Source organism: Hyperolius riggenbachi, chromosome 2 (genome assembly GCF_040937935.1).
Source record: "Hyperolius riggenbachi isolate aHypRig1 chromosome 2, aHypRig1.pri, whole genome shotgun sequence".
Lineage (NCBI taxonomy): Eukaryota > Metazoa > Chordata > Amphibia > Anura > Hyperoliidae > Hyperolius > Hyperolius riggenbachi.
The window spans coordinates 333,642,654-333,658,453 of record NC_090647.1 but is presented as its reverse complement, the minus strand read 5'-3'; the positions used below and the strand labels follow the sequence as shown (position 1 = coordinate 333,658,453).

At 41.4% G+C, this 15,800-nt stretch overlaps 1 protein-coding gene across 4 annotated transcripts in view; it reads left to right on the top strand.

The window, feature by feature from the left end:
• ACACA (acetyl-CoA carboxylase alpha) overlaps positions 1-15,800 on the top strand; it is a 421,319-nt gene that overhangs the window by 300,041 nt on the left and 105,478 nt on the right. For all 4 annotated transcript variants that reach the window (XM_068269366.1, XM_068269368.1, XM_068269365.1 and 1 more), the window contains exons 45-47: positions 4,577-4,720; positions 6,764-6,884; positions 12,254-12,350. In XM_068269366.1, the coding sequence (XP_068125467.1) occupies positions 4,577-4,720; positions 6,764-6,884; positions 12,254-12,350 (362 nt within the window). The remainder of the gene's footprint in view (positions 1-4,576; positions 4,721-6,763; positions 6,885-12,253; positions 12,351-15,800) is intronic.

The window sequence follows — 15,800 nt, the reverse complement described above, 5'->3', positions numbered from 1 at the left end:
CTGACATTGAAACACAGTAGTGCATTTTTTTATGTATCAGCACTATTAATGTTATTGCACTAAAACTGTTACTTGAGCTTCATGGCGTTAAACTCCTTTATGAACCAGAGTATTTTTCAATCTAGGGATGTGTGACAGCCTGTCTTACAATTGCTGTTCTGTGCTGTCGTCTACCTAACCAATCTGTATTGTTTTCTGGGGACAGGCAGAGCTATACATTGGTAACATGTGGCAAATGATAAACTGAGTTTTATTCTCCCTGTAAATGTGAAAAGCAATTTGCACAGTTCTGAAGAAATACATTTGTACTGAGTTTGCCAAGAGGGAAGGGGGGAATGGAGTAATGCTTTACTAAAGTGAATTATGTAATTTTTTGTTATTAATTAGACATGATAATTAACTTTCCCACAGTAGAACAACATTACATGAAGTGTGTGTGTGTGTATGAGTGAGAGAGAGAGAGTGTGTGCGTGTGTGTGAGTGTGTGAGTGTGTGAGTGTGTGAGTGTGTGCGTGTGCGTGTGTGCGTGTGTGCGTGTGAGTGTGTGAGTGTGTGTGCGTGTGAGTGTGTGAGTGTGTGAGTGTGTGAGTGTGTGAGTGTGTGAGTGTGTGAGTGTGTGAGTGTGTGAGTGTGTGAGTGTGTGAGTGTGTGAGTGTGTGAGTGTGTGAGTGTGTGAGTGTGTGAGTGTGTGCGTGTGTGAGTGTGCGTGTGTGCGTGTGTGCGTGTGTGCGTGTGTGCGTGTGTGTGTGTGTGTGTGTGTGCGCGTGTGCGCGCGTGCGCACACCTACCTGTGTCATCGGTCCACTGCCACAGTTCATACTGATTGTCACACACTTTACCTCAGTTTTGCTGATTCCACAAACTCTACTTCCCTACTGTGTTTCAAAACTAGTAATGGACAGCTCCATAAAAGCTCATTGGACTGTGTGCTCAAACTGAATATTTTTGATTTGTATCTTTATTTTTATTTTTTTGCTTTGCAAGCTCTCATATGCATAGGTTTTAAACACATCCTGTAGCTACCTGGCCTAAGCACCTATTGAATGGGTCTGGAGGCAAGGACAATTGTGTTAGTCTTAAAGGACTACTATTACGGAAAACACTAAAGTTTAAAATACATGTGCACACATGCAGATACGGTGTGTGTGTTTTTTTTTCCTAGAGTAAAATGCGCTGTAAATACCCTTTTCACCACCACCACCAATCCACATTGACGGCACTGAAGTGGCGATAGTTCCCTGCGTCCGCCTCCTGGGCACCACCATCTCAAACAACCTGAGATGGAAGGCTAACACCAGCTCCACCTTGGCAAAGGCCCAGAAAAAAGTTTGGCATGCCCCCTCAGGTCCTCACAAGATTCTACTATGCCACCACAGAATCTATCCTCTGCTCTTCCATCCTGGTCTGGTACTCTGGTTCCTCCGTCAGCGACAGACAAAAACTCCAGAGGGTTATCAGATCAGCAGAGAGAATCATCGAGAAACTCCTTCCTCCACTTGACCTACTCTACAATTCGAGACTACGCACTAGGGCGCTGAAGATAGTCATGGACCCCTCTCATCCTGGCCACTGCTACTTCAGTCGCCTGCGTTCAGGGTGTAGATTCCGGGTCATCCCCACAAGGACCACGAGGCACAGGAACTCTTTTTTTTCCCTTCTGCAGTCAATCTCCTGAACTCCACCCACGTCTTACCTACACCCCATCCTTCTTAGGTTCACAGATGTGGTCCTGTCACAGTCATTGTGTACCTGGAACTTATAACACTGACTGCCCTCATGGGTAGCCTGTCACCACCATTTGTATATTGTATCTAGTATCTTTTTTTAAATGCTTTATCATGTACTGTATGTCTCTTGTTTAGTGCACTATTCTTTATGTCCTTGTAGATGTTGTTTTGTTGCCAAACCCAATTCCAGGCATGATTCTCTCATGCTCGGCGAAATAAAATGATTTTGATTATTTTCCCTATGTTCCTGTCACTTACAGTCAGTATTGATTAGAGAGCTCTGAAACTCCTATCACAGGGTTTTGACCAGTGGATCTCCATGTGGGTAATTCTCTGTTTCCTTTATTTAAAGCACTTGCAATCAAAAATCTAAGCTTTTTGAAAGTAAATTAAATCCTGAGAATTCCCCAGAGGAAATGGGAAAGGGCAATTCCTGTCAGATGTTTAGAGCTGTGGGTATATAATTGGGAGAAAGTCTACCAGACAAGACAACATTTATATTGCACTTTTCTCCTGGTGGACTCAAAGCTCTTGAGCCACAGCCACTAGGGCGCACTTTGTAGGCAGTAGCAGTGTTAGGGAGTCTAGCCCAGGGCTCCATACTGAATAGGTGATGAATAGGTGCTGAGATTTGAACCCATGTCATCTGTATCGGAGTCAGAGCCTTTAACCAATACACTATCCAGCCACCAGACTGCCATGCTAATAGTATCAGACTATCCTTGTCAGAGTAGTCCACCACACTCCACTTTTTGTTGAATTTAGAAGGGTAACAAGCTCTATTGAGAAGCCACAAAGCTGTATTGCAGTTTACTCTTTTTTTTACATCACAAAAACTGATATTTTCTGGTTACATTTGTTTTTATTTAAAGTTTTAAATATGTATAAAAGTGAACAAACATGGTAATGGCAATAACATTATTTAGGCAAGGACAGCATCAGTATATTAATTGGTAATAACAGGCAAACAATCTGTAAGTTAGATATCAATGAGCAGTTCAAGATTCAAAGCATTCAGAAGGTATAATAGCAAGTAAATACTGCCTGGACTGTATAGAAGACCTATTGAGAAAGTCATTTGCCACGAAGAGATGTGGATAAAATTACCAAATACCAATTTTTAGGAGGGAGGGTATGTGGGGGAGGGGAGGAAGGGATAAATAGGGGGGGGGGGGGAGAGGTGAGAGGAGGTGCTGGGAAGGGAAGGGGGGGTCAGGCATATGTCAACTAAGTGCAATACCAACTACAGTGCAGAAGTCCATGCAAGCAAGCAATGCAAAGTATATCTCCCTATGAATGGAGTTACTCCTGTGCAGTATCAGAGTTTTTTTAAATGAAAATTTTGTAGTAAAGTTGTGAACTGTTGGGACTCCCGAAAGTCCATCCAGCAGTACCATGGATCATACTGAATGCCTAGGATGCTACCTTCAAATGATGAGTTCATCCATCCTCATCATTTCATTCATAGATTCAACCCAGCCACATAAAGAAGGGGTGCCTGAAAATTTCCAATGTCTAGCTAGTACAGTACGTGCTGCAGTGAGGCAGTGGCGAAGAATTCCTTTTTTAGCTTTGGACAGAGACCCCGGGATTAACGAAATAATTGCAAATTCTGGAGAATTGGAGATTTGAGAGAGGGTCATGTCCCTATAGATCTTGAAAATTGTATCTCAAAAAGGGAGGTCTAGTGGACATTGCCACCAGATATGTAGAGGGGTGCCTATTTCTGCATTCAAAAACTGATATTTTAACATGGACTTGTACACTTTTTATTTTGACTGTGCTTTAAGCCTTTAAGCAGTGTTATATTCGTATTTTTATTTGATGTTCTGGTACTTTGTCCATCTCGCTTCTCCTTCTGTCCAAGATGTGTTGCTGATCGGCTAATTTTAACTCGCAGATTGGTGCATTCCTGTAAAGTCACACACAGTTGTGCCTTGGATGAACCGAAAACAGAGACGCAAATATTATTAAAATTAATGTAGGAAAAATGAAGCAAAACAGGAGCAAAAGTGAATCTGTTACCGAGTGACCATTTCAGAATCTGGGTCTGGAAATCTGCACTTTTGCACAAGCTTTGCTGCAATTTTCCTTGCTCTGGTTTTGATACATTTGCTCCAATGTGCCACAGGAAGTCATTCCATATAAGAAGCCTTTCTTTTCCTCTCTCTGTCTACCTCCAAGTTTGGTGTCCCATCTAATGGCCTCCTGCATCACCCACGTTGTCATGGAAGCCACAGATAAGCTACCTAAATACCTATTTCTTTCAGAATTTGACACTAGAACTTACTGTCTCCTCATGCAGTTTACTTCATACCGTAGCTCTGATTTCGTTCTAGATTGTCCTTCTAAATTGCAAGGTTGTAAGTATAAGGACCTCTCTCCTGTTTATTGGTCCTATTTTTGTTGTTTTGCTTAGGTTTAGTTTTTTTGAGGGGGGAGGGGAGATTTTCTATTTGAACTAGTTATAGTCAAATTTATGTTTTAGCCAGTAACTGCAACCTGCAGTGTTATGCGAGAAGTGTTTGTCACAGCGGCACAATTGATGTAAGTGTTTTTACTGAAATCAGGAAGATATTGATAGTTTACCTAATCTACCATTTTACTGTATAGTATCTACCTGGCATTAAATAATATTGATATTGGTTGGATAATAAAGCAGTCCCAAGAATGAAAGACCGAAACCCAGGGTTTTAAGCCACAAATGAAAATGTCTAAGGGAGGATATGTCTGAAGTTTAGTTTCTGGACAGAAAGCTTTCCTTTGTGAGCAACTCCATACAGCAGCACATAAAATTATTATATTGTATAGTAATGTAATTAATGTGATTTTGTTGTTTTTTTTTAAAGGTCCTTGGCCGGGAAGTCTACACATCCAACAATCAGCTTGGAGGAATCCAAATCATGCATAATAATGGAGTCACGCATAGTACAGTGTGTGATGACTTTGAAGGCGTGTACACTATCTTACAGTGGCTTTCATACATGCCTAAGGTATGTTGATTTAGGAATATCATTCAAAGACCAGAATAAATATAATTCATTTCTAAAAAAATGTTTTTTGTTTTTTTTTAAGATGGTAGTAACACATATGTGAAGCTAGATGTGGCCAACCATGGCACATAACCTAGAGTTTCTACTCCTAACCAATTACAGTTCTACCGGGGGCCATAGAACTGTAGCATTAGGTAACTTAAAGGACAATTGTATGGAGAGGAATATGGAGGCTGCCATATTTATTTCATTTTAAGCAATACTAGTTACCTGGCTATCCTGCTGATCCTCTGTCTCTAATACTTTAAGCCATAGACCCTGAACAAGCATTTTGTCCGATCTGACAAGATTAGTTGCATGCTTGTTTCTGATGTGATTTACACACTACTGATGAAAGAAAGATCAGGAGGACAGCCAAGCGACTGGTATTGCTTAAAAGGAAATAAATATGGCAGCCTCCATATACCTCTCACTACAGTTGTCCTTTAAGATCAGACTAAAGATGCATACACAAATACCTGGTATGTTTTGGAATATGGGAGGTAATCTGGGTGCCTTGGAAAATGGGGACAACAAATGGACGCAATGCTGTCTGTGCATTCTTGTACAGAATGTCTTATAATATGGCTGTACTGTTCCTTAACCCTGAGAGGACTGTTTTAGCCAGAGTAGTTGACACAGTACGTTAATGCCAGTGGCTTTCCTTGGTGGCCAGTGCTGGCATGATAATGCTGGGAGTGTGTTCATTAAGCAGGTGATACATTTGTGGTGGATGATGACGGCTTTATAAGTGTCATCATTAATAGCTAAGTCATTTTCCAAGCTGTATCATAAGACAACTGGAGGCTGCTTGGCTTAATGGAGTTCTCCTGTTTGTAGATGTTTTAGACTACATCATCCATTGAGTTTATTCAGATCTGCATGCCTGTGATCAGATTTAAGCTTAGTACATGCCTGCAAGAGCTATCAGACATCCAGCAGGTACCACCAACACATTTGTGACAAATGTAGATTGATACTTAGCACATTAATGGAAAACTGTAGTAATCAGTAGGGATGATCACAGGTATGCACATTCTTCTGAGTTGATGCAAATGTATGCAAATTCAAATGCAAATGTATGCAGTTTGAAAATGGACCAATCAATTTAAACCGCGTCCTGTTTCAAGCTGCATATATTTGCATAAAAATTTGCATCATTTTGGAAGTATTTGCATCTCATTGATCATCCCTAGTGATTAGTTAAGACAGGCCAACTTGACTGGATAGTTTTTACCTAACGACTGCTAAGAAGAGGACTCAGAATATCTGTGAAAACATCATAACTAGCTTAAAGGACAACTGTAGCGAGAGGTGTATAAAAGCTGCCATATTTATTCCCCCTTAAGCAATACCAGTTGCCTGGCAGCCCTGCTGATCTATTTGGATGCTGTAGTGTCTGAATAACACCAGAAACAAGCATGCAGCTAATCTTGTCAGTTCCGACATTAATGTCAGAAACACCCGATTTGCTGCATGCTTGTTCAGGGTCTATGTCTAAAAGTATTAGACACAGAGTATCAGCAGGCCAGCCAGGCAACTGGTATTGCACTAAAGGAAAAAAAAACCTGGCAGCCTCCCTACAGTTGTCCTTTAATTGGACCACTTCATCTGGGATAAACACCCTTACGTGCAATGAAAGGAATGTTCTATGCTTAGATGAGCTAAGTGACATATTTTTAAATTAATTCATCATAAAACATGATCTTTGTTACAATATAACTTTGCCCTGTATTTTTTCAGATGTAATTCATGACAAAGATAAGTAGAAAATAAAGCTCAGCAATTTGTAACTCATTGCAAAGTTGTATAAGGTAGCCACACTTCTTAAGGTCCTGTTTTGTTTTGATTACAATCTTGTATTGCTTTAAATATGTATAATGCTACCAATGTGTTTCACATTATTCTTTAGGAACATTTTTATATTATTAGGCCTCATTTAGTTGCATTAGCACATTGATAGCTTAGTTAGTATCTGACGTTCATGTGATGTCCTCTTTTCAGTGTGTGTCCAGTCTTGTGCCTATAATAACCCCAAAGGATCCAATTGATAGAGATATTGACTTCACTCCTACCAAAACTCCTTATGATCCTCGGTGGATGCTGGCTGGGCGACCTCACCCAAGTATGTTCTAGTACCTTTTATGTGTATTTGCATCCGTTTATTTATCACATGTGGAAGCAATATTTTCCTTTTTTATTATTTATATTAGATTGTTAACATAATAGCAGGGTTTAAGTAAAATCAACTAAATATTGTTAAATAGAAATTACATAATGGTCATCTTAGAGCCATCTCTGGAAAAAAAAAGGGCAAAACATTTTCAAGTTTAATCCAAAATCCTTTCAACCGTACATTTGTGCCAACAAAAATTAGAGTTAACCTTTTGCTTTTGCCACAGGGCCTTATCTTGCAGTATTCACATTTCAGATGTTAATCATTTTTAACTTCTGTTTGCATTGAGGAAAAAGTTGCACTGTCTTCATTTTGTTGTTGGGGGGGATGTGATTGAGTTACACCGATGTAAATCAAAATGCATTTACCGTATCTATAAATGATTTATATTATCTACTTTTGGGGAGATTTTTGCATTCGAGGTTTTTTTTAGATTATTTTTGTTTATTTTACAAACATAATTAAAGGTGCACACTCTCTAGAAAATGAAAATTGACAATAATCAACTTATTAACATCAACCTCTACCTTATTTTTATGCTTGTTATACTTGATTCCTGTGTCCCCAGCATGTGTCACCCAGTGTTCATCTATGGATCAGCAGAGACATCTGAAGGGTGCCAAACTGTACACAATGGAAAATAGCAGCTCTGGCCAGTAAGCCATTACAGGGCCATGCTGACCCAGTCAGTGGTAGCCCTGCTGTATGTTCTTCTTCTAGCCTTTAGCTAGGTTTTAATTACCACTTACACCATTATAATCCTGTGTCCAATGTAATTCATTGGAGTTTGTCCAAGATTCCACAGTAGTGCTGCATAAAGGCACTATTAATTCCACTTTTTCAGCATGCCTGCTAGTGTTTTTTTTTTCTCTCAAAAACTTGGGCCTGGTGAACGTGTTTAAGGCATGGAGGGCAACTGTATGTGCAGATATATACATGTGCAGTCAACTGAAATTGGGGCTTATTGTTTTGCAGCATAACATGAGAGTAAAGCCTTAACGGTAAATAAATGATCTGTGTATTATAAGCTGTTCTAAATATGCCTTATAAAAAGTTGCGTACGAATAGCATTTTTTTTTATAAATCTTGAATTAAGGCCACAAAAAAATCTTAAAATGTATATTTACATTTTAAAGAGGAACTCCAGTGAAAATAATTAAAGGGAACCAGAGACAAAGCCCCCTCATGTATTTTACCATATATATCAGTAAGAACATCAGAGAAAACACTTACCATGCTCTCTGTTTCACCCTCACTGCTAAAAGTGTCTGTTAACAGCAGTCACAAGAATCCCAGACTGAGCAATTAAATCTGGCTTTGCTGGGAATGATTATTGCTGAGTCATTATAGCAAAGCCACAAGGGGGCAGGCTTGGGCTTGAAATAACACCACAGAAGACAGACTTAGCTATAATCTTTCTGTAGCAAAGCTAGACGGAGCAGCCTGACTTCTCAGTCGGGGATTCTTATCAGACGTGATAACAGTCAGATTACACAGAGAACAATGAAACAAAGGGCAGATTAGGTGTTTACTGTCATGTTCCCACTGATTTATAAGGTAAAATACAAGAGGGTGCTTCATCTCTGGTTCTCTTTAAGTAAAAAAAGTGCTTCATTTTTACCATAATTATGTATAAATGATTTAGTCAGTGTTTGCTCATTGTAAAATCTTTCCTCTCCCCAATTTACATTCTGACATTTATTACATGGTGACATTTTTACTGTGGGCAGGTTATGTAGCTGCTCCTAGCTGTTTTGGCTGTTAGAGACAGCTGTAAACAGCCATTTCCTGTCTGTGAACATTGTTACATTTTGGCAGTTTGCCCAGAGTACCGCGGTCCCAGAGCTTCTTGTGGGAGGGGTTTCGGCACAAAATCAGTCATACAGCGTCCCCTGATGGTCTGTTTGTGAAAAGCATTATATTTCTCATGTAAAAGGGGGTATTAGCTACTGATTGGCATAAAGTTCAATTCTAGGTTGGAGTTTCTCTTTAAGAAAGAAATGTTGATGCTCTAAACAGCAAATACTAATTTAAAAAAATAATTAGTAATTACTACTATTTAAAATATTTTATTTGTAGAAAATGGCACAAGACAACAGTTTAAATGCATTTGAACAACATAATTATTGTTTAACCACTTTTGTGGTTCACTACAGTATATCTACTTCGGACAGGACTTCAGTTCCTGCCCATCCATGTCGATAAGGCCCTGTTCACATTACAAGCGCGGACGGCCGTGCGTTCGGAACGCAACGCATACGAACGCACGCCATCCGCGTTGGTATGCGTTGCATGGCTGATCCCATTCACTGAAGTGAATGGGTCAGCCTTGCGTTTCTGCAAAAAATGCGTGCAGCATGCGTTCCCGGACCCCACTGGTCCGGAACGCATGCAGTGTGAACATCAGACAGTGCACTCTATGCACTGTCTGATGTCGTTTGTGTCGGCCTCCTGCATGCGTTCCCAAAACACGGCTGGAAACACGTGCAGTGTGAACGGGGCCTTAAAGTCAATGTATGTGGATGGTAGCTGCTCGCTCCCGCGCCGGCTTCCGCCGATGTACTCGCCACCACCCATTAGAGTGCAGATGAATGAATAAGAATGCAGTTCCCATTCATTAATCTAAGTCCCAGTGTCAATGATTGCCGGCATCAATGAGATGCCGTGATCATTTGTAGCTTCCAAAGTAATACATCCACGCATTACTTCTTGTTAGTGTACTTCTAGTACACTAATAGGAAATAATGTGCGACGACATCTTGTGGCCAAATAGTAAAATTACACCTACATTCATTTATTTTTATAAAAGGACCCATATATACATTTAAAATGAACCCCTTACCTCTCACCCTCTCCCATAGTTACCGAAATTTATATGCATAAAAAATAAATAAATACATAAATAGTGACCTTAGGGACTGAACTTTTTAATATGTATGTCAAAATGGTATATTAATGTAATTTATGAAATTATGGACTTGTTATTTGTGATGGACTCAAAATTGAAAAAACTGCACCTTTATTTCCAAATAAAATATTGGCACCATACATTGTACTAGGGAAATATTTTAAACATTTTAATAACCAGGACAAATGGGCAACTGTGTGGGTATTTAATTACGGTAGCATGTATTATTTAAAAAAATATAATGGCCAAAAACTGAGAAATAATGATTTTTTTCAATTTTTTTTCTTAATTTTCATGTTAAAATGCATTTAAAGTAAAATAATTCTTAGCAAAATGTACCACCCAAAGAAACCTAATTGTTGGCAAAAAAACAAGATAATATAGATCGTTTCATTGTGATAAGTAGTAATAAAGTTGTAGGCGAATGAATGGAGGGGGTGCTGAAAGGTGAAAATTGCTCTTGTACAGAAGAAGAAAAAACGCACAGTAGTGACGTGGTTAAACAGCTTAACATTTGGTTATTTTAATTAAGAGTTGCAGCACTGCTGATCACTGCAACCATCTCCTGGTCACATGAAAAGATACCAAAGGTTGGAGAGCGGTCAGTAAATGCAGAGTGAGAGACTGGGTAGTAATGGACAATAAATTGCCAAGCAGTCAAGCCCTGTGTGTCTTCTTTGAGAATTTGTTTCAAAGGGGCAAAGTGTCACCAGTCACAGCTTTGTGTTTCAGACAAAGTGGGCCCTAGTAACAGTTGTCCATTTTACTGTGATCATTCTAGTAAAAAATAAAAGGTATCTCATTCAATAAATACATTTAAGAGGTATATTACATAGATAGTAGACCTAAGCCCATTTAAAAACGCGCTCTAGGTCTGTGTCGGAACCCCCCTCACCTCCTTCCCCTGTGACCGCCGTACAGTCAGCGCACATGCCGTGTGCACACGCCCGCCCAGAAGGCCCCCTGGCCTGTCCTGCTCCTGTTGCAAGGCTGTCCGTGCGGCACATGCGCAGTAGCGCAAACGCACGGACACACACACACACACACAGGGACAGGCAGGGACGCAGAGACACAGGGGGATTATTATAGAGAATGACTGTATGGGTTTTTAAGTGAATTTAGGCCCAGGGTGTATAGCTCATAAATACTTATTGCGGGGGGAAGATAGACTTCTTAGTATGCAGGTGTGCAATTTTCCCACATGGACATAATTGATGGACTGAGTAGCTTTATGCCTTGAGTGGCAATAACCTCAAAGAAAATGCGGGTCCGAGTCATAGAAACGGTCAATGTACTGTAGTGGAGCAAAGCAACCAAGTCATAGACACCTTTACATATAAAAATAGTTAAACAGCACAGGTATGCACTTTATTAATCGCTTGAGCAAGGTTAATTTTTCTTTTTAAGATCTGCACTTTTATATCCACTGTAAGTCCAACTTCCACTATTTCGATAATTTCTTTACATTCTCTCAGCGGCTATTCATTGTGCTGTCTGAAAACCTAGCACCAAGCTGGCTCCAAATCGGGGTCTTTCAGATTTTAATTTATTGGTGGTGTTAAGAAAAGCAGATGATTCCAGGTGATAAGTTAAAGTAGATATCTGCTAGGTGAAAAGTTAAAGCCATTTATTAGAAATGATAGCGCTATGAGATTCTGCAACATGACGTGAGACACAGGGCCAGAATCTAAACCAGCAACTCAGCCTTATGATAGGAAGATAGATCTGGAATGAATGCTCACACTGTACGCTAGGGCCAAGAAGCTTGCAATGTAGAACATAGTAATTACAAGGCTTTTTTTTTTTCCTCCATGATAAAACACTCTTGGTTGCCACTTTAAGTCAGGAAAGGTTACAGTACTTGGAGACATTCTTTTAATTAGTTTTGGGCTCATGATTTCAGAGGTTGGGGTTCAAATGAATTTGTTTTCTGTGCAGACTGCAGTGTTTTAGTTAGCTATATGTTTAGGTTTGCAGAGCAAAGGATCAGATAGATGCTATAGGCTAGGTGAAAATGATTGATCCTCTGATTTATATGTAGAGAATGCTGAGTCAGGCAAGTGTAGATTATATTGCACAGTTTGCATGCTGCTTTAGTAACTTGATGTTACAGTGAAACATATTCACTTCTGCCAGTTTAGAACAGCTTTGTATTGCTTTAAACCTATTTGAAATGTGTATTTTCTTTTGATTTTATTGCACTCAACAGGAAAAGTTTTCATTGTCTCAACAAATATTTGTATCCATAGTTTCATTTTGTGAATGCTTTAAGCCTCACAACATTCAATTGCAGGCATTCAAAAGCTCTTTTTGCATTAGTAAATTTGTGCCCTGTCATTAACAAAAAAATCTTGTCTTATTCAATATATGTTGATATGCAATTGATAATTGTTGTGTCCTATTTCTGCAGGTCAGAAGGGACAGTGGTTAAGTGGGTTTTTTGACAATGGATCTTTCATGGAAATAATGCAACCATGGGCCCAGACTGTAGTGGTTGGAAGAGCACGGTAAGCCTGTGGAAATATCTTTATATTTTACAAAGATTATTTGTGTTATGTGTTAATTCTGTTTGGACAGATACAATTTGACTGGAAATAAAATTAATTATGAAGTGTATGCTGTACCAAAAATATTTAGCTCTGAGTTAAAGCACTCTATATTGATAGATTTATTGTTTCAGTTTCAAGGAAATGTATATAAATCAAATGGAAAAAAATCATCCATGGGACTTCCATGTTGGTGCATTGTTACAAAATGATCTAGGCGTTGAAGACTGTGCCCAGCATCTGAATTAGCATGCATGCTTGGGATTGATGGCTGTCAGCTTCAGATTTGTAATTCAGAAGCTATAAATTTAAGGCATTTTTACTTGGACTTTCATTCAAACCCATTACTTGTTGGCTCATCTAAGTTATGTGTTTTAATTACATTTTGTACATTACTTTATTATTATTTAAAACGAAACTCTACTTTCATTGAAAACTGCTACAAACCTATGACAGTGCTCTGCAAGATATATTAAAAAAGCCTCATTCCCTTTTAATATGCTTATAGTTAACCACTTCCCGACCGCCGTATAGACAATTGGCGGCCGGGAAGTGGACCCCGCAAGGACCGCCGTATTGACAAATGGTGGCGGTCCTTGTAGGGGCATGGGCGGCGCGATCGCGTCATTTGTGACGCGATAGGCCGCCGGGGACTGGCTCCGCCCACCTCGCGGTGTAACCCGCCGGCCGTTCGGAAGCGCCGGCGGGTTACTAAACACCGGATCGCCGCATACAAAGTGTATAATACACTTTGTAATGTTTACAAAGTGTATTATACAGGCTGCCTCCTGCCCTGGTGGTCCCAATGTCCGAGGAACCACCAGGGCAGGCTGCAGCCACCCTATGTCGCACCCAAGCACACTGATTTTATCCCCCCCCCCCTGCCCCAGATCGCCCACAGCACCCCTCAGACCCCACCCCCCAGACCCCTGTTTGCACCCAATCACCCACCTAATCACCCATCAATCACTCCTCGTCACTATCTGTCAACACTATTTTTTTTTATCCCCCTCCTGATCATCCCCCCCCCCCTGTGTACTGTATGCATCTATCCCCCTGATCACCTGTCAATCACCTGTCAATCACCCGTGCATAACCCGTCAATCACCCATCAATCACCCCCTGTCACTGCCACCCATCAATCAGCCCCTAACCTGCCCCTTGCGGGCAATCTGATCACCCACCCACACCAATAGATCGCCCGCAGATCCGTCGTCAGATCACCTCCCAAGTGCAGTGTTTACATCTGTTCTCTACCCTAAACACCCACTAATTACCCATCAATCACCCATCAATCACCCCCTATCACCACCTGTCACTGTTACCCATCAGATCAGACCCTAATCTGCCCCTTGCGGGCACCCAATCGCCCGCCTACACGCTCAGATTGCCCTCAGACCCCCCTTATCAATTTGCCAGTGCAATATTTACATCTATGCTTCCCTGTAATAACCCACTGATCACCTGTCAATCACCCATCAATTAACCCCTGTCACTGCCACCCATAAATCACCCCCTGTCACTGCCACCCATCAATCAGCCCCTAACCTGCCCCTTGCGGGCAATCTGATCACCCACCCGCACCAATAGATCGCCCGCAGATCCGTCGTCAGATCACCTCCCAAGTGCAGTGTTTACATCTGTTCTCTACCCTAAACACCCACTAATTACCCATCAATCACCCATCAATCACCCCCTATCACCACCTGGCACTGTTACCCATCAGATCAGACCCTAATCTGCCCCTTGCGGGCACCCAATCACCCGCCTACACGCTCAGATTGCCCTCAGACCCCCCCTTATCAATTCGCCAGTGCATTAGTTACATCTGTTCTTCCCTGTAATAACCCACTGATCACCTGTCAATCACCCATCAATCACCCCCTGTCACTGCCACCCATCAATCACCCCCTGGCACTGCCACCCATCAATCACCCGCTGTCACTGCCACCCATCAATCAGCCTCTAACCTGCCCCTTGCGGGCAATCTGATCACCCACCCACACCAATAGATCGCCCGCAGATCCGACGTCGGATCACCTCCCAAGTGCATTGTTTACATCTGTTCTCTCCTCCAAACACCCACTAATTACCCATCAATCACCCCCTGGCACTGCTATCCATCAGATTAGACCCCTATCTGCCCCTAGGGCACTCAATCACCTGCCCACACCCTCAGAACGCCCTCAGGCCCCAGCCCTGATCACCTCGCCAGTGCATTGCTTGCATCTAGTCCCCCCTCTAATCACACCTTGAGACACCCATCAATCACCTCCTGTCACCCCCTAGCACACCTACCCATCAGATCAGGCCCTAATTTGCCCCGTGTGGGCTCCTGATCACTCAGCCAAACCCTCAGATTCCCCTCAGACCCCCTTCCGATCACCTCCCCAGTGCATTGATTGCATCTATTTTCCCCTCTAACCACCCCCTGAGACACCCATCAATCACCTCCTGTCTCCCCCTAGCACTCCTATCCATCAGATCAGGCCCAATACAACCTGTCATCTAAAAGGCCACCCTGCTTATGACCGGTTCCACAAAATTCGCCCCCTCATACACCACCTGTCATCAAAATTTGCAGATGCTTATACCCCTGAACAGTCATTTTGAGACATTTGGTTTCCATACTACTCACGGTTTTGGGCCCGTAAAATGCCAGGGCGGTATAGGAACCCCACAAGTGACTCCATTTTAGAAAAAAGACACCCCAATGTGTTCTGTTAGGTGTATAACGAGTTCATAGAAGATTTTATTTTTTGTCAAAAGTTAGCGGAAATTGATTTTTATTGTTTTTTTTTCACAAAGTGTCATTTTTCACTAACTTGTGACAAAAAATAAAATCTTCTATGAACTCGCCATACACCTAATGGAATACCTTGGGGTGTCTTCTTTCTAAAATGGGGTCACTTGTGGGGTTCCTATACTGCCCTGGCATTTTAGGGGCCCTAAACCGTGAGGAGTAGTCTAGAAAACAAATGCCTCAAAATGACCTGTGAATAGGACGTTGGGCCCCTTAGCGCACCCAGGCTGCAAAAAAGTGTCACACATGTGGTATCACCGTACTCAGGAGAAGTAGTATAATGTGTTTTGGGGTGTATTTATACGCATACCCATGCTGGGTGGGAGAAATATCTCTGTAAATGGACAATTGTGTGTAAAAAAAAAATCAAACAATTGTCATTTACAGAGATATTTCTCCCACCCAGCATGGGTATGTGTAAAAATACACCCCAAAACACATTATACTATTTCTCCTGAGTACGGCGGTACCACATGTGTGGCACTTTTTTACACCCCAAGTATGCTAAGGGGCCCAAAGTCCAATGAGTACCTTTAGGATTTCACAGGTCATTTTGCGACATTTGGTTTCAAGACTACTCCTCACGGTTTAGGGCCCCTAAAATGCCA